This window comes from Carettochelys insculpta, chromosome 21 (genome assembly GCF_033958435.1).
Source record: "Carettochelys insculpta isolate YL-2023 chromosome 21, ASM3395843v1, whole genome shotgun sequence".
NCBI lineage: Eukaryota > Metazoa > Chordata > Testudines > Carettochelyidae > Carettochelys > Carettochelys insculpta.
The window spans coordinates 17,956,774-17,980,356 of record NC_134157.1 but is presented as its reverse complement, the minus strand read 5'-3'; the positions used below and the strand labels follow the sequence as shown (position 1 = coordinate 17,980,356).

At 43.4% G+C, this 23,583-nt stretch overlaps 1 protein-coding gene across 4 annotated transcripts in view; it reads right to left on the bottom strand.

Moving 5' to 3' along the window:
- COL5A1 (collagen type V alpha 1 chain) overlaps window positions 1-23,583 on the bottom strand; it is a 302,011-nt gene that overhangs the window by 110,332 nt on the left and 168,096 nt on the right. For all 4 annotated transcript variants that reach the window (XM_075015472.1, XM_075015471.1, XM_075015474.1 and 1 more), the window contains exons 16-26: window positions 22,250-22,303; window positions 20,478-20,531; window positions 18,618-18,671; window positions 17,267-17,320; window positions 15,817-15,861; window positions 12,161-12,214; window positions 10,652-10,696; window positions 8,632-8,685; window positions 7,887-7,931; window positions 5,354-5,407; window positions 1,476-1,520 (exon numbers count right to left, since the gene is read on the bottom strand). In XM_075015472.1, the coding sequence (XP_074871573.1) occupies window positions 1,476-1,520; window positions 5,354-5,407; window positions 7,887-7,931; window positions 8,632-8,685; window positions 10,652-10,696; window positions 12,161-12,214; window positions 15,817-15,861; window positions 17,267-17,320; window positions 18,618-18,671; window positions 20,478-20,531; window positions 22,250-22,303 (558 nt within the window). The remainder of the gene's footprint in view (window positions 1-1,475; window positions 1,521-5,353; window positions 5,408-7,886; window positions 7,932-8,631; window positions 8,686-10,651; window positions 10,697-12,160; window positions 12,215-15,816; window positions 15,862-17,266; window positions 17,321-18,617; window positions 18,672-20,477; window positions 20,532-22,249; window positions 22,304-23,583) is intronic.

The window sequence follows — 23,583 nt, the reverse complement described above, 5'->3', positions numbered from 1 at the left end:
TTGAAAGAAAAACAGCAGTGTAGATGGAGTTCTTTCAAAGTAAGATCCCATTTTGAAAGCATCCTTCATCCTGAAAAAAATTAGAAAGAAGAGTGCTTTCAAAAACAGGGTTTTATTCTGAAAGAACCCCGCCTACACTGCTGTTTTTTTCCCAAAAGACTCTATTTTGAAAATGAGGTTATGCAAATGAAGTGTGAGATATGTAAATCAGCACTTCATTTGCATTTCCAATTTGCCTCATTTGCACTTCTGTTTTGAAAGGGAAATGTAGTGTGGATGCAGCCAGGAAGAGGGGCATGATGTTTCATAAGGGGAAGCAACATGATTGGCTGCTGGGTCTCCAGCTCATCCATCTCATTAAAAATGTTGAAATATGTTACTGGTTTTATGTCTGTGTATTCACCTGTCTATGCCAATTAACAATGTTTTGTACATTGCTCCAGGACTTATTTTCTTCTATGGGCCTTTTTCATATTAACATAACCAACATTTCCATTGGTTTGGACTACATTGGACATGTTGGGGTGGCCCTGCTAACTGAAGGGATGAAAAGTGGGTCCTGGCATAAAAAGTTTGCTCACCCCTGGGGTAGACAACAGAGCTAAACAGATCACTGCAACTACCCCTTGACACTTTTCCCTCTTTTTCCCTGTGGACAAAGTCACAAGTGAAAAAACGCAGCTTGTTCAGGTAGGAAGAACAGCCAAGTTTATCTAGATTTCTAAAAGAGCTGCAAAGAGCACCTTTCCTGGGACATTTCCAGACAGAGTGGGATGTGCATGGCAATTTTTCTACACCTTTGTTTCGAAGACAAAGCCAGAAAATGGAAGAAGTAGAAAGAACATTGAAAGAAACACAGAGACAAATGAATTGGACTGAGTTTTAGGAGCAGGGTCAGTGGGTTTTTACCCTTGCCACATTTCAGTTTCTCAATAGAATATCAAAAACTGCATGGCCAAGTGATGCAATCTTCTCCCAGCATTTTAACCAAAATTTCACAAACACAGCTACGTCCATTAGAAAGTGTGCGTGGGAGGGGACAACAAAGCTTACATGACATCACTACGCTGACAAAAGCCGTGATGTGGATGCAGTTATACTGGCAAAAATATCCTTTTGCCAGCCTAGCTTATTTCATTTGCAGCACACATGTAAGTTACATCAGCAAAGAACTCTTGCTACTAAGTGGTATGATCTAAATCGCCACAAAAGGGTTTGTTGGTATCGCTGTACCGGTGCTGTACCAGTTTGCTGGGATACCTTTACTGATCTAGTGCCAGGCATAAGTATGTGAGAAATTTCTTCCCTCATGTAGACAATGCCTTTCGCTTTCTCTCTCTGTCCTTCTGCACTTTAATGCCTCCAAGTCAATGAAGTCATCCACTCAGTGCCTAGAACAGGGATTAATTTCTTCCTCTGCAGTTAGTGACACTGAATAATAAATAATAATAATGAAGGTCTGGTTATACACCTACCTGATTTCCCTTCTCACCAGGAGGACCCTCTTTGCCAGGATGACCCTATTAATGAAACAGACAAAACAGGAGAAAAGATTAAAATTCAGCTCACTGCCTTGGAAAATGACCACCAGTTTTGGTCTATTTCCAAGGAGATCCTTCCACATTAGCAAGCACTTACACACGTAAGTTGTTCCAGCTGAGTTATTGGCATAAATGCCCACTGACACAATGGGAACAACAGTGGTCCCTTAGCGGAATTCTGCTTTACACTGCTACATCACCTTGCACCTGCACAAGGCATTTTGCAAATAACATCATGCAACACCTCTGCAAGTTGGGCAGTTAGCAGTGTAGCTATTCTCTGAAGCGGGAACTGGAGCGCAATGTGGCTACCCATCACACCCAAGGCTATGAATCAAGTCCATGGCAGTGGCAGGAATGTAATTCAGAAGTTGTGGATCTCACCAGTGTTCCCTCTAATATTTTCCATCCATTGGAATTTTGTTATGTGCACCCAGGCATATGAGGATGTGAACCACCAATAGAAACACACACTGCCCATGGTGGGTGGTTGTTGGCGCACTGATAATCAGCGGGGCAGCAATTGAATCTCTCCTGGGCAGTTAACCAGGTGCTCAGCTTACAGGGAACACTGGATCCCACTGCTGTCTTTTAATCACTAGGTCACTTGCTCTTAATTTTGCTGTCATTAGGTTGGTGATGGTTACAAGATCTCCGCACTGCAACCATTTGCTAATTACTGGAATCAGTTGTATGATGTGATGTTGAACACTCAGTTAACCTGCATCCCCAAAGCATGCTGACTACATGGACACTGGTTGTCTTTTTTCTTGGACATGGGGAGTGAATAGTCCAACATTCTCTAGCTTCCAACACATTCAATGTCTTTAGAAACCTCCTGTTGAGATTTCCATTGGTGCAGAACAAGTGTACCATTTTCCAGCCTGAAAAATTGCTTTCAGTAAAGCATAGCTCCCCGGTGAAGAATTGGGAAGGGTCAATGAAGCACCTTTGCAATGGATTTGCTTACCCAAGGATTCAACATGTTGTCAAAGCAAAACATACATTCTTATGTTTGCATTGTCTGCATACAAGCATTAAACTCTTAGCTGTAGCACACAATGCACATTCACAATCTTTTCATTTGAAAGGAACATGAGGGCATGCAGACCTCTCAAAATCCTAAGTACTTCTCCACTAAGTAGGTTTCATCATCGGTGAGCTCCTGTCTATACATGCCAATGGCCTTTTATTGCAACCACATAACAAAAAAACTATAAACTATTGCCAAGATCATCCTGCATAAAGGAGAACATCAGGCCAGCAGGACTTCATACTAACAATCAAAGTTTTTTTTTAAGGCAACCCAGCCTCCCTCACTATACTCACAAATATATGCAGGAATAAAGGCTGCTACATTGGATACCTGGAGGTTCCATGAAGTAGCTGGATATTGAAAGAACATCAAAAGAATCCATATACAACTGTGGGCATAAAACTGTGCCTGCGCTGATTTGTTCATCTTTAGATCTATCTGTATAGTAGTGGGTGTCACCAGAAATTAAGGCTGAGATCTAAATCTACACGGTGTACTATATCTCAGCAATTTCAGAAAGCGTAGCCTCATTACCGGTGATCAGTAGTTGACAAGGGACTTCGCTGGGTCTTGCAGTGAGATGCTATACTATGATTTGCGGGATTTTGTAAAACGAATTTAGTAAATTCTATGTATCTTCTCAGTCCATTTTCTGCAGAGCGTCTGAGTATCTTGTTAGTCTTCAAGACAGTTCAACACTCAGGCCTTATCCACCCTACTGTGGGACACTGACTTAAGTTACGCAACTTCAGCTATTCATGAAGTCAACGTACTTGGGTCTGCTTACTTAGGTTACTTCACCATCGTAAGTTGACAGCTGACGTTCTCCCACTGACTCCCCTTACTCTTTTCATTTTGGTGAAGTACCAGAGTCCACAGGAGGGTGCTTGGTGGTCAATTAATTGTGCCTATACTAGGTGTGATAAATCAATCCCAGATGGATTGATCACTGCTCCTCAATCCAGACCACAGCAAAGATATGCCCTCACACTTAGAACCTACCTAGAATAGCTTCAGCCTACAAGGCTTGAGCACTAATGGGAATATATGATCCTTAGTCTACATAAAAAACTGGACCCGACACCTTTTATAACTGAGAAGCTCCACAGAGGCTGCTGAGAATTTCACACTGAGCACAACAGCCTTAAAGATACTCTGTTCTGTTGACTCAGCTAACATTTTTATGAGGCAGCTAAATGCCCCGACTGGGAAAGATAATCCCCAGATAGGAAATGTAATTTTTCAGCTGTTCAGCATTTCCGTTAGGGGATGTAACCATTTTGGGTTTGTTGCTTTTAAAAATCAGACATCTCCTCTGTGTGTAAAAATATTAGATCAAGTTTAAAAGCCAGATTTTCAACATCGGTTTCTAGAACAAAGAGCGAATGGTGTTTTAAGTAAGGTTATCATGTGGCTGCTCAAAGAGAACTCTAATAATAAATTCAGGAGGCTCTTACTACCTGTGTTGCAGAAGCACTCAAGGTAAGTTTGCACCACAATCCAACACCCACAACTGACCTAGGAGAGCTGAGCCATGCTCCCGTGCAAGCCGGCATGTCTATATCACAGTTAAATAGCCACATAGTTCAATCCCTGCGAGCCTGAGTCAGTTGGCAGGAACCAGCCACAGGTTTTCAATTGCCAAGGAGACACACCCTGAGGACAGGACTACACTAGGAAGTAAGTCAACTGTACGTATGCAATTCTAGCTATGACAATAGCATAGCTAGAATTGACTTAACTGCAATCAACTTACCTGGCCATCTACACAAAGGGATGTCGACGGGAGAATTTTTCCCATTGACCTCCTTTACTCCTCGCAATATCAAGGAGTACAGGGGTAGACTGCTGACCACAGATCGATTTTGCATGTCTCTACCTGGCACATGAAATTGAACTCTTGAAGATCAACCCTGACCTGGTTGATCTTCCACGTAGTCTAGATGTGTTCCGGGCACTACAGGTGGGGACCAAGTCAGCAGCTGAATTCAACCCTACAGTCCAGGTAAAGGGTTTGTTTTCATTTACAACATACATTGGAACTGGTTTGAGATAAGAGTCTGGTCTGAGAGGCATTTGCAGTGCAAGTGCTTCACCCAGTACACGTAAGCATGCATTTCAGCTGAACTTCTGGGATTTGGCAGGATACAACGTGGCTATACCTACACTACAAAAATAACTTCCAAGTCGCTTACTTCAAAGTACAACTTTGAAGCGACAGACTTTGAAGTTGAGTGTCTACACACACTCTACTTCAAAGTTAAACTTCGAAGAGGGCACTATTCCATTCCTGGGAATGGCACAAGGACTTTGAAGTTGGGTTCCCTTACTTCAAAGTTAACTGTGAAGTAAGGGAAAAACATGTGTAGACTCTCTGGTGGCTACTTCGAAGTAGCGCCTAACTTCAAAGTTAGTTACTAGTGCAGATGTGCCCTGTGTGTGTTAAAATGAGGCCCATTCCTCACTTATAAGATAGTTTCCTGAAACTGGTTATTCCAGGGCCAATGCTAAGACAGGCTGAGTTGTAGCCATGTCCACTAGAATCAACAGAAAGTGAAGTTGGAGCACAACACAGAGAAGAACCAGACCAGCAGTGTGGGGCGAGGGGAGAACCGAACCTTCCAGTATGGGAGAGGCGTTTGTGTAAAATGCTGACTGAGGCGAGAGCTTGTAAACTCTGAGCACTCATGGTCCTACTAAATTGCCAAGGAGGCCGGGTGCAACTGTAATACGGGATCAGGTTATTAGCGGGTAACCTGAGGAACAGACTACTTACCGGAGGCCCATCTGCACCGGGCATGCCAGGAAGACCAGGTTTTCCCAGAGGTCCCTAAAAAATACCCAGCAACCATCAGAATAATTTCAGCAACCAGTGTCCCCCTAAAGTTATTAACCATTGACAGACAGAGAACAAAGGGATCCAGGTAACAGGCACCTTTTTTGCTTTGTCTGAACCTGGTCTCACAAGCAATGTATGGGAAAAAAAAGAAAAAGGTGTCACGGCTCAGGGTTAGCACCCTTGGGAGAGGGCAGTGGGCAAAAATTAGGGACTCAACCATGAGATTTGAAACATCTTGTAAATTACACCTCCTTTTGCTAAAAAACAAAACAAAACAAAAACAAAAACACACAAAACAACAAAAAAGAAAACCACCAGTAACGTAGCACTTTAAAGACTAACAAAATGGTTTATTCGGTGGTGAGGTTTTGTGGGACAGACCCACTTTTTCAGATCAATCTCATTTCCAATACAGATTGACATTTAGAAGTACAGAGGCTCCCAAAAAAATTGCAATAAAAACCTGGCAAATCAAATACATAGGAGGGGGATGAGGGATAGGGGGATGTTAATTGTCCTGCCTGAGATAATTACAAGCATCAAAGGTGGGGAGGCAGTACAATACTTTACACATTACAAGGACTGTTTCTCTCCCTTTGATGCTTGTAATTATCTCAGGCAGGACTATTAATATCCCCCCACCTCCATCCCCCTCCTATGTATTTGATTTGTCCGTTTTTAACACAATTGTTGTTTTTTTGGTCCTCTGTACTTATAGATGTCAGTCTGTATTGGAAATGAGATTGCTCTGATGAAGTGGTTCTGTCCCACGAAAGTTCACCACTGAAAAAATCATTCTGTTAGTCTTTAAAGTGCTATATTTCTGCTGCTTTGTTTTGTTGGAGTACAGACTAACACAGCTACCTCTCTGTTACATCCTGTTGGAGTTCTCCTTCCACTAACATGAATGCTCCAGCAATGTTCTAACTTAAGGCTCAGACCTGCAAATCCCCCACCTGTCAAAGTACTCATGAAGGTGTCACTATATGGCGAGTAAAAGGTGAGCTATAGCATCATTGATTCATTATTTCATTATCGGATTTTGTGCACCTTAATTTTGCACAGTGCACAGCTGCCACAGTGATGGGCACTATAAAACAATGATGGCTCAACAGGCATGGCCTGATCCTACCCTGCCTTGTACATCAATACAAATTGGGTGCAAGGCCAGTAGAAAGACCTACCACCCTGACTGGGAAACATTTTGCACTGTAGTAAATGACCAAAGGTGCAGGGTGCTGGGAAATGGTGCCCACAGAGCATCAAAACATCACATAATGAAGAAAGAAAGATTTATGACGAAGATTGGGAGGCTGCCCTATCTGCTTCACCTTGTTTGAGTACAGTTCTGATATGCTCTGTTCATAATAGGAACCCCAATCCCTGGACTCTGTCAGTGAGTGTGTGTGTGAGACTCAGCAATCAAACAAGAAACACTTACATTCTTTAGAATGATAACCTGTTCTGCTCATTAGTCTCAAGGACAAGCTTTGACCAGTGATTCCATAATACTATCCCAGGCTAAGAAAGGGAATTCTCATATTGGAGTAAATAATACATGCCAAAGAAGTCAGTGGGAATTATACAAATGCACATGGGAGCATGTATTGTTCTCATCATTTCAGTGGGCAACATCGTGCCTTGCTTTAAACCCAGAAGTAGGGCGACCATATCTCCCTGTCCCAAATACAGGACAGGGAGATATCAGGGAGAGGGGTGGCTTCTCATGGCTTCGTCGAGCCCCAGGGAGCCGGGAAGGAGGTGGCAACTGCCAGCATTACCCAGGAGCCCTGGGGAGGCCACAGCTGCCAGTCTCCCTGGGAGCCCCTGGGAAGCGGCAGCCACCAGCCCTGCTTCAGGGAAGCTGCCGCTGCCCACGCTCCCCCTGCTTTCCTGCACAGCTGCTGGTGGAAAAGTTTTGGGAGGAGGGTCCAAATACGGGACAATTCATCCCTTTTAAAAAATAAGTTGGGACACCTTTTCAGCATCCCTAATATGGGATGGATTGTCACCCTACCCAGAAGTCCATTGTTTTGCATGGGCGTGAAGGACAAATTTGCCTAGTAAGGACCGTACCGTAAGCAAAAATGGAAACTCAATGGAACTTGGCACATCTCCTTAGGGGAAGTTCCTCAGTAAATTATCTGAATCCCTGATCTCTTAGAAATGCTGCCCCTTTTTACATCTCTGCACATTTAGCTTCAGAAGGAGACAATTTTAAGGCCTCTCCTAACATTTTACTAGACTGTCTTCAAAATGTTTCTCTTACAATAGGACGTGAATACAAATATTATGAATTAGAGACAAACTCTGTTTCCTCCTCTCTATCCTGTCTGGACTAGGGCATATTAAACTTTCAGGCATACAGCTGCAAACATATGTGGCATGTGGGAAACGGGAATATCTGAAGAGGCAATGCATATTCATGGTAATAGCTGACTTAGACCACAGCTGCAGTATATTAACGTACTTTCTCTCCTGGTGGACCAATTGCACCCTGTGGACCTGGAAGACCCTGTGAAATGGAAAGAAAAAAGAGTAGGGCTGTTAAGAAATAAACTAATCATTCCAAATGTATTATGGTGAGCTTCAGTGTAGCATCCTTCTAGCTCTTGCAATAGCCTGGTGTTTCTGCCCCATCAATAGTTACAGAAATGTCTTGCAGAAGATGCTAATATTTCATTTTGGGACAGCACATTTCATCCTGATAAGTGAAAGTGCTTTACAAGGGAAGGTAGTATTGTTTTTGAGATGGGGAAACTGAGGCACTGGAAACGGGCATGGTTTGTCCAAGGTTACGCAGAAGTTCAATAGCAGTAATGATTCTATGCACCCAGGTCTCCTAGTCCTCTAATCACTGGACCCTGCTGCTTCCATAATGACTACATTAAACATCACAGATGACACTGCACAGCAAATTTGGCTCTAGAGCCAGATAACCAAAATCCTCTACCAAGGAGACACTTGGATCTGACCTCGATCCATTACACAGCTGGATCCAGCTGTAAAATGCTGCTCCAGAATGAGGCTGTTTCACTCTTCGAGTCCTAGACGTTGTTTAGATCTACACCCCAGACTTTGCCTCTGGGAAATGCATTTATTGCTGGACAAGACTTTCACCTGCTCCACCTGGCAGTTCAGGACAGGGGCAAAGCCCATACAGAATTATAACTCTGACTCTCTTTCCTATCAAGGAGAACTGTTTTTTGCCTTACCTGAGCTCCTGGATTACCCTGCTGTCCTGGTGGTCCTGGTTCACCTTGAGGACCCTGCCAAGAAGCAATGCAAGAGCTGAAAGAAGCTCAGAGACACAGCAGCAATAATGTCCGTCCACAGCATTATGGCCAACAGTTCTACAGACATCAATTCATACAAAGGCAAGGGTAAGAAATTCTCATGCAACTAGGTGTAAACTGATCATTGTTGCGGGGATCAGGAAGGGATTTCCCTTCTCAGGGTATGTCTGCACTAAGGGGAAGGTTGATGCTGCCGTGGTTGATCTTCCAGTGTTTGATTTAGCTTGCCTAGTAGGAATGTGATAAACTGAACCCTGAGGGTGCCCTCAATGAGCACGGTGGTCCTCTATGTTGTGAAGAGTTTTTCCTGTCAACCTCCCACAGTAAGGCTGTGCTGGAAATTTGCCCTAAGGTAGGTCGACTCCAGCTATACAATTCTCACAACTGGAGTTGAGTGTCTTAGTTAAAAAAATGTTTTTCTAGAGTAGACCAGCCCTCAGCTGTGCAATTGTAGAGGGTTGTGATTTTACATCTCCAAAGCACCACTAGTGGACACTGCTGGCAATAGAATACGCCAGCTACCAGATGTGATTGAGTGGAGTTATTTAACCACAGTAACCACTTTTCTGATTTTATTGTGCTTGTGGACATGGATGCTGAAGTTATTTAAATCACAGCAATAATCAAACAATCCTTTGCTCTCATTCACATACATACCACACATGCTTATGGGCTTGTGTAAAATATGAACCCTTCGTTCAAGGAGTCGACAACTCAAATAATGCTCACAGCCCAGTTATGAACCACAATCACTTTAACCACTTTTGCTGCCACACCATACTGATGAATAACATGTTCCACAGGACGAAACTTTGGCAAGGCTAAGACTGGAATCCAGGAGTTCTGATTCCCAGTGTCCTGATCTCACAGCTTGAATATGGCAGTCTTCTCACAGAAGGCCTTATTGATGTATCAAGGACTACCGTAGAGGACTAGCACCAAGATATATAATAATAAAGTCCCATTTAAAACAAAATTTGAGGATTTATTTGGCTTACATTTTGTGCTGGTTCTTCTGAATAGAAGAGAATTTGACTCGTAACTACAAAATAGTATTTACATATAGTTTCTTTCGTGATTTAATGATTATATTTTGTCATTTGTTGAATCTAATGTTTGATCTTTGTAGGGAGACAATATGTAATTTCATTGTAAATTGTAATAAATTAACATCCGTTCACCATAGGAAGTTATTCTCCTGAGCTTCTACTGGCTTTGAAATCAATAGGAACTAAATCATGATTACAAATCTAATGCCAGATCGATGGTAGCTAGACAGATATGAGTCAACAAGTGTGCCCTTCTTGCCCACAAGGCGAACAGCATATTGGGCTGCATTAGTAGGAGCATTGCCAACAGGTGGAGAGAATTGATTATTCACCTTTATCTGGCACTGGTGAGGCCACATCGGGAGTACTGCATCCAATTTTAGGCCCCCACTACAGAAAGAGTGTGAACAAACTGGAGATAGCCCAACAGAGGGCAATAACAATTATTACGGGGCTGGGAAACATGATTTATGAAGAGAGGTTGAGGGAACTAGGTTTATTTAGTCTGCCAAAAAGAAGAGTGAGGGAGGATTTGATAGCTGTCTTCAACTACCTGAAGCAGGGGGTTCGAAAGAGGATCGAACCAGGCTATTTTAAGTGGTGGCACATGGCAGAACAAGGAGCAATGGTCTCCAGTTGCAGTGGAGGAGGTGTAGGTTGGATGTTAGAAAAAACCATTTCATCAGGAGGGGGGTGAAGCACTGGAACAAATTGCCTAGGTGGAATATCCATTCTTAGAGGTTTTTAAAGCCCAGCTTGAAAAAGCCCTGGCTGGAATGATTTAGTTGGGAGATGGCCCTGCTTTGAGAAGGGAGTTGGACTAGATGACCTCCTGGGGGTCTCTTCCAACCCTATCCTTCTACAATTCCATACACGTAGTGAAGACTTACCACATTTCCCTTTGGGCCCGTTTGTCCATCCATACCAGCCACACCCTACGTAGAGATTTAAATACATAAATAAACAAACATTATTAAATTGAAAGAGCATCTTGCTATTTTGATAGAACAAAAATAAAAAAAGGCAGGAAGATGCAATAAAAATGAATCAAATACGCTATGGCCTGTTGGGCTAAAGGAACAGCTGAGGGGAAACAATGTTTTTGTAAAGATGTCTGGCAAAGCAGCTAGTGCCAAGAATTCACGCCAGGTTGTTATTTTCTTTAATTTGGTTGTTCAGCTTTTAGAGGGGGTTTCAAAGGCCGTTTCAACATTTTCTCCATTAACTTTACCCTGTCTGTACGGAAAAAAACAGCATCATTGTGGAAGTACCACCTATCAATTATGGGAAGATTGTTTCTGACAGAGGACAGATTAGTAGAAATGATGGGCCAAAAGGTTTCACATTAGCAACCAAATGCACTGCTTGGGAAGCCAATGGGGGAAGTGGGAGGAGCTGAATTGATTTACACCAGCTGAGGACCTGACTCACTATGTTTTTGATGTTGTTATTGCTGAAGGCTGGTTGAGACCTCCATAGAGATGCTGCAGGCCCTAAGAAAATGCACCCTCTTCCACAGGCTATGAAAATAATTTATATAAGGAAACCAGGAAAAAATTAAGCTTCATATAGTCACGTAGTATCCTAGATATGTCTATGGTATCATAGCTCACAGGGAATCAGAAAGCTTCTGTGCTGGAGGTGCAGCATTCTACACATTGATTCCTTGCGCAGGATCCGATACCAGTTTTTTACTGTGCACTCTTATTCAACAAGACACTTTCCAGACAAGATCCTCAATTCCCATCAAGTTTCAGTGGAACCTGAGGGCCTCTAAACTCATTGACAAAGGGTGTCCTCTTCTCTGATAGTGGCTGGTCCATGATGGGAATAAAATTCTATGGTTCATACCAATAAATGGAATGACACCTAGACAGACTGGGAGCTGAAGTCTTGGGGATCAATCACACATCAAGATCCGTAGGATTGGCCCTACACTGGAACAAGGAGCCTAAGACAGACAAGGTAACTAAGCTTTAACTCCTTACAAAGCTTGAATGAAAAGCTGCATGTTCTTTCCTTGTGTTTAGCTTGAAAAGTAAAATAAAATAAAGAAATTTCAGAACATGCAGGCAAGAGTTCAGAGAAAAGTCATGGGGCTATTAAGTTATGTTCTTCTCATCCATGGGTTAGATGTCTAATCTACTCTATGAGCCACACTGCACCATGGTATGTCTGCCTGCAACTCCACAGAAGCTGGGGTCAAAGCAGAGGTGACTATGTCCCCGAGCTTTAACTCTCTCTTTACACCTCACCACACAGGGGCATAAAGTTATCCACTTGAATTATCTGCCTGAGTGCTTAAGTGGGACATGTTAGCTCTGGCTGGGGAACTCAGCAGAACTGCTTGAGCACAACAGCAGGGACAAGGGGTATGGGGCTGGGTCCATGCAACTCACCGGTGGTCCTGGGGGGCCAGGTGGCCCTTTTGGTCCCAGCAAACCTCGGGGTCCCTGCAAGCAGAAACAAAGATGCTTAGATGCTCCAGTTATGAACAGCCTGGCCTAAAACCTTTCTGAGCTGAGGAGAAGGCTCCCATTGACTTCAATAGGCTTTGGAGCTAATCTTCAGAGAATCAGTGGGGGAAAAAAGCATTGAGCAGCCAACGTTTTCATGTCTTCCTTAGGGTCTTTTTCTATGCAGTTCTGAGCACCATTTGCCCCACCACCACCCAGAAATCACTAACAGTTGATGTCACTAAGTACCTTGCTGGATCACACGCTTAAAGTATGTCCTGCAGTAATACATGTTCCATGTGTTCTAAAATAGAGAAAGAAAGTGTGTGTGTGTGTGTGTGTGTGTGTGTGTGTGTGTGTGTGTGTACATACACACACACACACATGGGATACCATTACTGATGGAGACATTTATTTGAACAGGATTCATTTTAATTAACTTTCAGATTCTATCACTCCTGGTCCTGTACAGTCCTGCTGTGGAAGATATGACTTACATCATACTTCAGAGCAAAGTATTACTAGATGGACAGTACCATGCAGAATTAACTCACCCAGCTCAGACAGCCCAGGAGTGGGTGTTTCAAGCCTCGGTGGATTTACTTTATGCCACAGAAATGCTGTCCACCTTGGCAGGGCTAGCAGAAAGCATTCCATTCAATTGTACATTTCACTCAGATTTCCAAAAAGCCAAAGTAAGAAATGGCTCCTGATGCTCACTTCAGGGAGTTATCGGATTTGAGCCCTCTATTTAACAAATTAAAACCAGGGGCAGAATTTCCAAATGAACCTAAAGTGATTTAGGCATCCGAGGCCCACTGGTGGTCATTGAGATGTGCTCCTAAAGGGCTTAGGCACTTTTGAAAAGATCGCCCTTGGAAGCTTGGTTTTCGAAGCATGGCACCTTAGCTCAGCTATCAGACAGACCCCTAGGTGGACAGATTGGGCATGTGGGTTCCTGTGTGAAAAGTCACCTTTTTGAGCCAAGGCACTTCGCTATGTTAGGGTGCATCGATCCCAGACCTAAAAGACTCATGGCACCTCAGCTCTGCTGATTTCCAAGGCTCAGGCTGAGCCATAAAGTAGCCAGGCAGATGTTTGGGTTCAACATCCCACAACAGGGAGGGTCTCACAGCTCCATGGAGTATTTTTAACCCCCCAGCCCAAGCCAGTCAGCTCACCCAGGCTCTGGGACTCGCTGCCATGGGGGTTTTATTGCTGACTTGGTGTCCCCTTAGATACTGAAGCAGCTCTCTTGTTATTGATAGTGGTGTTCATTCCTTGTCATAGAGGAAAACAATGTTTAATTGATGGACAGTTTGTCCACCCAAACATTAAATCTGAGGGTTTAGTGTATGGACAAAAACAGGGGAGTTACAATAAAAGGCTACAAGATAACACACAAAATTTTTTACCATTAAAACACAGTGCATGGGCCTGAGCCTGCAAAGACTTAAGCTTAAGCACAACAGACCACTAATGTTGGCCATTGATGGCCTTCATACCTGGGCACAGTTGGAAAATACCCACGTTCTTATATCTTTGCACGTCCAGGCCTCTTAAAAACCACCCCCTTGACAGAAGTGGCTTCAGGGGTTTTGAACAAATGCCAGCAGAATGGAATTGGATGCCTATAGGAACAAATTTTAAGGTAATGCCAGTAAAACAAAGGGCTACACCCTACCATTGAAACTGGCATTGGTTTTGATAGGACCAGGATTTGGCTGATGACATTAGGAGATGTTCATGCAGATAAGGGCAGCAGATTTATCAGCCAAAGTTTCTTAAAATTTCTCCCGACTAGGCCCTTAGCCATTTTTTTTCTTAAATTCATTTAAAAATAGCATCCATGGTGCATTACTGTTCTCTAAATGTCTCCTCCCATTGCTATAATCCTGGAACACATAGATGTTTTTAAGAAGTCAATAACCCAGAAGCTATTACTATAGACATGTCTTAAGGTGACAGCTGGGTTGATGAACCTTTCCCAGAAGTTAATCAGACATCTCATGTATAATTTAGTCCCAATGAGTTTGTAAATGCCAGCCCTTTCCTTTCCTATATTAATGTTCCCAACATTTCTTTGGCACCACTAATCTGGTATTTACAACAACAAAACAAGATAATATAAGCAAAGCTGATGGCATGTGATGGTATTAAAAGGGGCATGAATTACTTAAGAAAATGTGTTTGGGGCACAAGAATAAGCTGAGGCCAGGTCTATACTACAGTGGAAGACTGAATTCAAGTAGGCAATTCTAGCTACGTTACTTACACAGCTAGAGTCAAGGTACCTTCATTCGGGCTTCCTCGCCATCTCCACTAAGGGAGTTGATGGGAGTGAACTCCTAACAAGGAGCAGCAGTACCAGTGCCAACGTGGGTGTCCTGGAAGTTCAATTTAGCATGTCTCTACCAGGCATACTAAATCAAACTCTGGAAGATCGACCTCAGTAACATCAATCTTCCCTGAACTGTAGGCCTGGCTGGACTTAAATGAAATGGTGGTTTCGTTGCACAGGGACATCGAAACAGTTTTTTGTTGTTTCCAATAAAGACAGGAAAAATTAGTGCCAGTAGCAACTGTGCATTTGGACCTCCCATATTGGCAGAAATTAATTTGTGGGAGAGACGAATGAATACTGCAGAACATTCTCTAGCAATACTGATTTTACTGCATTGGCTTTGATCAGGTTAGCATTCACTTTAGCCTTGTTTGCATTAGAGCACTTCCTCCACTGCTCACCCCTGTTCAGCTACACCGGGAGCCTTAAGGCTTTCTCCTGCAAAGATCTGCAGATCTACTAATCTTTATGCCCTGGGGAAGGCAACCTATCCCATTAAGTTAATGGCAAAACTCACAATGGAACAGGATTTCACCCTGTGACTCCAGTTCAGAAGACATCATGCTAAGTATGCCTCCCAGCCTTTGCAGCACTGTGTTTTTAATGTAAGTGACTGCCAGCTGCATTAACATTTTAAGAACCAAGCCATTTGGACTTACTCTGAGGAGGGTTAGGTGATGACGTCCAGCAGCTAATTTGTGTCTGAAGTCTCAACAGCCCAGACAAAACCCTAGTGCTAATTTTCCCCCAAAATTCATGTGATCAAGTTTTTCCAGCTTGCATGCCCACGGAAACTGAATGTTTAGGCTGCGTGTGCTTGGACACCTATTACAACCAAAGCTTACATACACTTTCCATGAACCTGTCACTCCACAGTCAGGCCAGAGGACTTAAGTTCATGCTATGTGACCAAACGCTGCTAAGCAGCACAGCTTGTATTTTGGACTTGAAATTTTGAACAGGATGCCTCTGAGTAGACATGATTGAAAAGTTTAGCTGGAAATTTTTGAAGAATAAAACAATTGGAGGAAATATTTCCCAGTTTAGGAAATGGCTGCAAACAGGAGATGCAGAAGAGATCTGAAAGTGACAGCTGGAATCCAATTGTCTCTTCACTGCTTTGGAGATGTACCTACTGGGTAGCACTATGTAACTATCTGCCGCTACGCCTGTAAAGCACAGCATTAATCACAGGAGCCTTGGACTTCAGAATTACTGAGGGACTGCAGAATGAAATTGACAAGCAAGAACTTACAGGTTCTCCAGGGAGACCTCTGGGTCCAACTTCTCCATCATCACCCTATTTGGCAGGAGGTAGGAGGCAGAGAGAGAGAGAGAGAGAGAGAGAATCAGCTACATCTCAGCCACATCATAGGTGTCTCACCCTTGTTAAATAATAATCACACAGAAAACCAAGTTGCATGAAGTAATAAAATGGTGGTCATGAAAAAGACAACACCTCATAAGCCTGGAGACTAATATCACATCTGCAGAATATACTGCAGATTAGAAATGCTACAAGGTGCCTCATAATTCGTATCAGTGTTTATCAGGAAGGATTTTGTTAGCGGATGAAATACTGTAGGAACAACTTAAGGCTGGTAGGTCAATACGCAGCATATTTAGTTGCCAATTGAATGGAGGAGCCAGTACAGAAAAGCCAATACGCCAATTAAATGTAGTTGAATTAACCTGTTAGCTCCTTAGAAGTTAAAGAAATTTAAAATTGGGAGATTTTTAGGTAATCTACCTCAATCCCCTGACATTAGACCATTTTCTCTATAGCATAGCCTTCACTGCTTTGTCCAGTTCATATTTAAATTATTTAAATGACAGTACTCCCCTCCAGTTCACCCGGGAGACACTTTCACATTCTGACAGATACCACTTTTAGGAAATCAATACTAATATTAATCTTAAATCCTCTGTTAATAAAATCCATCCCATTATTCTAAGTCAAGCTCTCTTTCTGCTGTAGACCCTTCTCAAATTCCTCTTGCATCTTGGGATTAAAGACTGATCAAATACGCAGAGACAGTTACTGGTCTCATTACACCTTCTTCAGCTAAAAGAAAATAACAATCATTCATGTGTTTTTTGGTGAAAATTTTCACAAAAATTTCTCAGTTTTTATTTTTATCCACCCCCCCCAATAGTACATCTCTTTTTACACCTTTTCTTTTTGCCACCGTAAAAGGGAACTACAAGAAGAATGCAAGAGAAAGGGGGGAAAAACTTAAAATTGTTCAGGTTTTCCATTACTAATAAAAAGAATTGGGACACGCTAAAAAATCCAAAAATGTTCTTAATTTGTGGGAGGGGGGCATATAAAAATATGTTTCATATGAAAAATATCAACCAGTTCTCCATTTTACCTTGGCAGGGAGCCTCACTCAGTGCCATTGCTTGGTGCCAGTTGGAGTATACTGATTAAAATGTGTGCCAAATAGCACAATCCAAGCTTCTGCAACGTGGAGTGAGTCACAAGTATATGTATTAATGTCTCATGGATGCAGAATTCCCGTCTGCTCCAAGACCTAAAGATGAGCTTTCTTGATTTAAGATTATCAGCAATTTGCATTAAATAACATGCCAGCACTTGCTTGCTCTTTGTTTTTATGATGTCTCTGATACCACATCTGTTTCTTGTTTATGGGGCTTTAGCTCTGAATCCAAAAGGAAGCTGCATTCAGAGATAAACTTACCCTCTCCCCATCTTCTCCGGGTGCTCCTGGTGGGCCGGATGGGCCTGGATCACCCTAGGAAGGCAAGATTTGAATCAGATGCTTCAGGAAAGCCCTGTTCTCCAAGATCACGTGAAAAGAATGACCATGTCTCTTGAGCTGCCCCTCGCTGATGTGGAAGAGGCATAGGGATCTCACCCCTTCACAAAGAACAGCTGCCTATTCCCCCACCCAACAGAAAGATCATGTTAGCTGAACATCCCTGTAGCCTTCACTAACTTGGGATAGGTGAGAGCCGTGGTTTCCTACCTTTTCACTAGTACAGACCCTCAACCACCCTCCAAACTGTTTGTAACCCCCATCGAAGCCAACTCTAGGAATTCTTATTTATCTCTAATTTTATTCATGCACTACATGCAACACCGTCGCAGACCCCCAGGGATCTGTGGACCCTAAGCTGGGAACCACTGTATTAGAGGATATTAAGATCCCTTTGGGTGTATGGGAAATGCCTTGTGACTAACATGTTTTCTATCACCCAAGGCTAGTGCTTCATCTCAGGGTCTGCTCTGCAGTACAGCCGCAGCCTGAGAACTCACAGGGTCTTCTTCACTTGACTTGCACGATCCATCACAAAACATCCCAGTCACAGCTCATAGTGGATATGAAAACCAGCCAGCGTGTCTAAATATGCATGGCTGCTGCATCAAAAACAGGGACCTTGGCTTTGCACCTAGTTACCGTTCCAACCCAAACACATTACAGCATTTTCTAGCTTGTTAAACATTGTCCTTATGTACTACCTTTCCGCCCCAACATAGCATGTAATCACCATGTAATTTCCTCCACAGCTGACACACTCCCTCTTTATAATGTAATGGTTACAGTCCTTAGGGTTTTTTTTTTATTATTATTGTCTGCCAAACTAGTTAGCTTTTTGCTTAATTACAAAGCACACAGAAGAATCCCATTTTTGACTGTGTTTCCATAAACAAAGGCACCATGTAAAAAGCAGGTTTCATTTCTTGCTTTTTTTCCCATACTTTTCTGGTGTTTGTTACCTCCTCCAAAAAGTCTGCTGTTTTCTTTTCCCTTACATGTATCTTTGGAAGATTTTGGTGGCTTTCTTATGTGGCTAGATGTGTTTTTATGACATGTCCTGTGCACTCCTTCAGATCTGCAACAGTTTTACAACAGCCAGCCTGTAAAGTCTCCCTGTTGGTTCTAACCACACTCCATGCAATACTCAGAACTCCTTATCATGCCTCCACTGGTACATCTGAGATCTTAACAACCCTCTCGAGTTTAATGTGGCCATTTTCCCCACTCTTTTTAAGATTGTAGCTAAGACATAGTGGAAATGAGAACTTACCCTGTGGCCCTTCTCACCAGGCAAACCAGCCAACCCATCAAAACCTCGGTCACCCTGCAAGAAAAGACAAGGGTAATCCAGATTACCGCTTGCTATTATTTACTCTTCCCACTTTGTTTAGTCTCTGTGCCAAGGAGGGATCAGGCATCAGTGTAGGCCACTGTATTTTTGAAAAATGCCATCATTTAAATAAAGCATGCACATTTTCATTTTATTTTCCCAGCAAAAACCTTTAATTGAGTTAAGAATCTGAGCAATGATGGATAATGTTGCTAGCAGGTAAATAAAAGTAGGGTGGGGAGGAGGGCCTTATGCCAAAAGAGCAACAATAAACTGCTGGGGAATCATTGGGTAAATCACACAGGTATCAGAACGTGAGAGGAAAACAAAAAGGTTGTATTGATTTTGGGTGCTTCCATCTACAATGCCTGACTTGGCACATCTCACCCATAAAATAGGTTTTATTATCCCAGTGTTAAGCTACTTGTCCCCAGCCACACATAAACTATCCAAGCTGGGAATCCAGAAATTCTGTCTTCCAGTCTGCTCTGTTGGCCACTAAATGACCTCTCATACTAAGTTCATGCTTCTCCTCCTGTTCTCCACCCCTCTACTTTAAAAGTAGGACTAGTCTGTAATGCCAGAGCAATTTAAAGGGGTAAATCCATCCAGCAAGCAACTGAACATACATGAGCAGAAACTGATGGCTATTTTTCAAATCAAATTCTAGAGCAGTGGTGGGCCACCTGCAGCCTGCTCTTCGGGGTTCAGTGTTGGCCCAGAGATATTTTATTTACCATTGCACGTGCACACAGTTACCAGATTCTGGTGGCTTCTGTCTGCATAGCTTTTTCCTTCAAGGTATTATGGAAGTGATACACATATAAAGAAAGGGCATGTGAAGTGAGGTATGTGCTGATTGCTCAGAACATTGACTGCAAGAGCCGTGCATTCCCTCTGCAGCCAATGAAAACATTGCTATGCTGCAATCAGCACCCACCCCCCACCACCACCACCAGGGCAGTGAGCAAATTACCCTGTACCCTGAGACTGCTTGGTTATGAGAATCTTGAGGCCCATTGAGATGGAGGCCACTCCTGCGGCCCACTCTCTAGCCTAGGTTACCCATTGCTGTTCTATACTGCTCCCTGAAGTCCTCTCACAATGGAATTAGTGACCATCTCAGCTCATATTCATTATATGGTTGTTCACATCTCCCTGGCATTCACCCGTCTAAAGGTAATCAACACTTGTTAAACCACTTTAATGGAAACATGGTTTCTGGACTGTGTTTTCTGTTTCAAGAAATTCCCATCTATTCCAATTTTAAGTATTTCCATAATAAACAGCTTGAAACACCTAATACACGATTTCTTAGGCAAACCTTCTCAATCAGGTGGAACAGCTCGTATCCTGCCTGACAGTAGCACAAGATGACAAGGAAGGAAAGGATTTCATCTCAGCTATGGTACTAAAATTCTTGGACACAGCTTGCAAGTTTCCTTACCCTGCTCATAGTTACCTTTCTGTTACTAGACTTCATGACATTTTCAACTGCTCCTTGGGTATTTTTGGTAATTGGGATTCTAAAGTCCTTGCTCTCTGACCATGACCAGAGGGAACATATTTCTTACCCAAAGGAATCTTCTGGTTTAAGAAACCTTGCACCAAAACACTGCCACTGTTTTCACCTGGCCTCGGTGACTCATTTCCACCTCTGATGTTTCGAGCCCTTGATTACATAGACACAGCTGGGCCATTCCCTTCCTAGTGGCCTGGTTTCTTTCTCTCTAGAGTCCAATTGGTTTATATTTGTGAGAACAGATGTGAATACAAAGAGCACATGAATGTTAAAGCTACCTTTGGTCCTGTCTGCCCTGGCATTCCCCGGGCACCATCACTGCCAGCACGTCCCTGAAAGATAAGAAGGGAAAGTCAAGTACAAAAGCTGAGCAAGACCACAGAGACATCTGCTCACCAGATTGTGGCCAAATGAACTTTTATTTAAGTCAGAACCCACTGGCAGTGGGACGGTTTTCCTTGTGGGAGAAAACGATGGTCTGTTTTTGTGGCAGCAGCAGCCCTAACCTTGCCTGGCTCTCTAGAGAAGGGTGTAACAGAAAATGGTAAGGACCCTGGATGCTGGGACGTGTCCATGGATTTAAAAGAGAAACACAAATAAATATCATGCGGCACATTGCAAGATTTATGAAATACAGTGTTCACAGGTCGTAATGAAATAAAACTTAGTAACCCAGGAGGGAGACATGCATAATACAGGTTGGAACTCTCTAGTGTGGCCACCCTTAGGACCCGATTGGCACCGAACAAGGGAATTTGCCAGACCATGGAAGGTCAATATTGTCTAGCAGTATTACTAACACTTCCACTGCCTGCTTACTGGGCTCTTAGAAGGCATTTAGGGGTGCATTACAGCTAAACAAAAACACAGAACACTGAGAACCATAACTGGTGGCTGTCAACAAACTTTCTGGGGCTGCAGGAAACTTGGCCACACCCATGATAGGTGGTCATCCAGCTAACTAAAATTATGCTGGATTACGGATGTTGCTGGATGAGAGACTGCTGGACTAGCGAGGTTTAACCTGTGGTTTCTTAATTCTCTCTCCAGGAAGCTGAGCCATTGCTCTAGCACGTAGAAACAACATGCTGTTTAAGCTCAACCCTTTAACTTCTACCTATGGAGTCACATGCACAGGGTATGTGTCCAACATATGCTATCTCCCATAGACAACCCATGGGTCTGAGCCTCCTCTTGCACCAGTGAGAATGAGGAGTAATACAGTGAAGCCAATGGAGTTACAGAAAAAGAGTCATGAGAGCAGCCGACCCAATGTGTGTGTGCAGGTATAGTTTGGAGAACTGGGGAGCAAACCAAACAGGAGAAGATGGGAAGCGTGGACTAGAATGAAACAGGCACCTCACCTCCTCTTCTCTCTCTCTGTCTTAGAGCTATTAAACTGGTCCATTATACGAGATTAGAGATTCAGCGGAATGGGGAGAACCACCCAATTATAGATTTTGCCATGCAGACTGGCTCCTGGGTGGGACCATGCCATGGGGTGATAGTGACACTCTTGTTGCCCCCCACCTCAACAATTGCTAGGCAGCAACAGGAAGCCTATTGCAAACACATTGTGATGAAGTGGGGTGTGTGAGGATTTTATTCTCCTAATTAGATTACGTGTGTTTCCTGATGCCCTGTAGTTTCCCTAAATTCCACTAGGCTGCAGCAGTGCATAATGGTAATGTGAGCCTACAGGTGCCACCTTTGTTTCCCCAGGAAAAGGGACAGCGGAGAGGGGTGGGGCTTGGCCGGTTTGAATTGGAACTGGGAGTTGGAAAGCAGTCAGTATGGCCTGGGGGAGAGAGACAAAGGGGGGACAAGGCCCTTACTTGGGGCCTCCCCTCAGGACCTCTCCTCGCCAAAATGGATCGGACTGACTGTTCCCGGTTGCTGTACTGACAACTCTGTATTACGCTGTGTCTGTATTGACTAACAAACCTTCTGTTCTACCTGATGAGAGTCACTCCCGAATGCGGATGGGGTGCAGGACCTGGTGGCCCCCACTGCCTGTACCACATGTCAAAGAGATGCTGAGTGCACTTACCCGGCGACCTGGTTTTCCTGATGGGCCTGGGGGTCCTTGAATGCCACGTGGACCCTACAATAGTTCAAAGAGAGGGGGGGGAAAAACAAAAAACAAAGCTGATGATGATACACTGCATGCCTGTCCTCCAGAGGACAACATCAAGACACCAGCCCACTCTCGTCAGGCTTGTCCTGTGCAGTTCAAAGAAGGGTTAAATCTCATCCTGCCAAATCTTTTAATCAGGGAAGATTTACAAAGATATTTAGGTGCCTAAAGGTGCAGATCAGCACTTTCAGAAAATCTCACTGAGTAGCTAAGTAAATAAAGTGCCTAAATCCCATTAAAAATCCATTGAAGTTAGGCACCTTACCTATATAAGTGGTTCATAAAGCCACTATCTGCATATTTAGGTGCCTAAACCTCTTTGTAAACTTGGCCCAAAATGAGTAAATGTACAAAGGTGGATCCATTCGTGTCTCATGTGGTTCACTGGAGATACAAGAACAAGCATGGCCACCAGAGAAGGAGATGAGTAATGAACCAGCCAAGACAATGCCACTAGCAGTGGTTGCAGGGATCCCAGAATAATGTGACATTAACCTCACTGGAGAAGGTCCTCAGAGCATCAAATGCAGGAGATCCATTGTGCAGGGGACCAGGAGAGGAATTCTCACAGTGCCATGTGAAGATTAAGGGAAATCTTAATCATGCAAACTGTTCCACAGTTGCTGCTCACTCCATGTTCTGGAGCTGTATCCTTCAGTCCTTACTTGCGCTCCACACTATAGAGAATGAGTGTGTTGCCTGTGACAGAGCTACACACTAACTAGGGTTCTCCAGGGTTTGTTTGTTGGAACTACTGTTGAGTTGCGAAGGTAGGACCTCCAAGAATCTTGGTGCATCTTGTATTCAGTGTGTGCCCAGGCTGTGTGGTTATAGCAACAACCGTGGAAGCACTGACAGAGATAAAGACAAAGGCACAAGGCTTGAGTGGATATATGTTTAGAGGTACTGGGAGGCAGCACCCATTCTCCTCCCCTCTCGCTCATGAGAGCATGATTCTCACTCCATGCTGCTGAGCCTGGCCAGCCCTCCCCAGGATCCTACAGGGCTTAAAATGGGAGCAAAATGCTACGCGTACTGACTGATAGTTTTCTCTGGGAAAAGCTTAAGAAGGAAGTAAGGACTTTCAGGATGCGATGTCCTGGAAAACAGTACTGGCAGGCCTTTCAGAAGGCATGCAATGTGAAATATCTCCCCCATGTCAGGATCTCTGAGTGCTCATTTGGGTACCCAAATGCTCACTTAGTGCAGAACATATTTTCGTAACTGGCCAATGTTATTCACCCTTT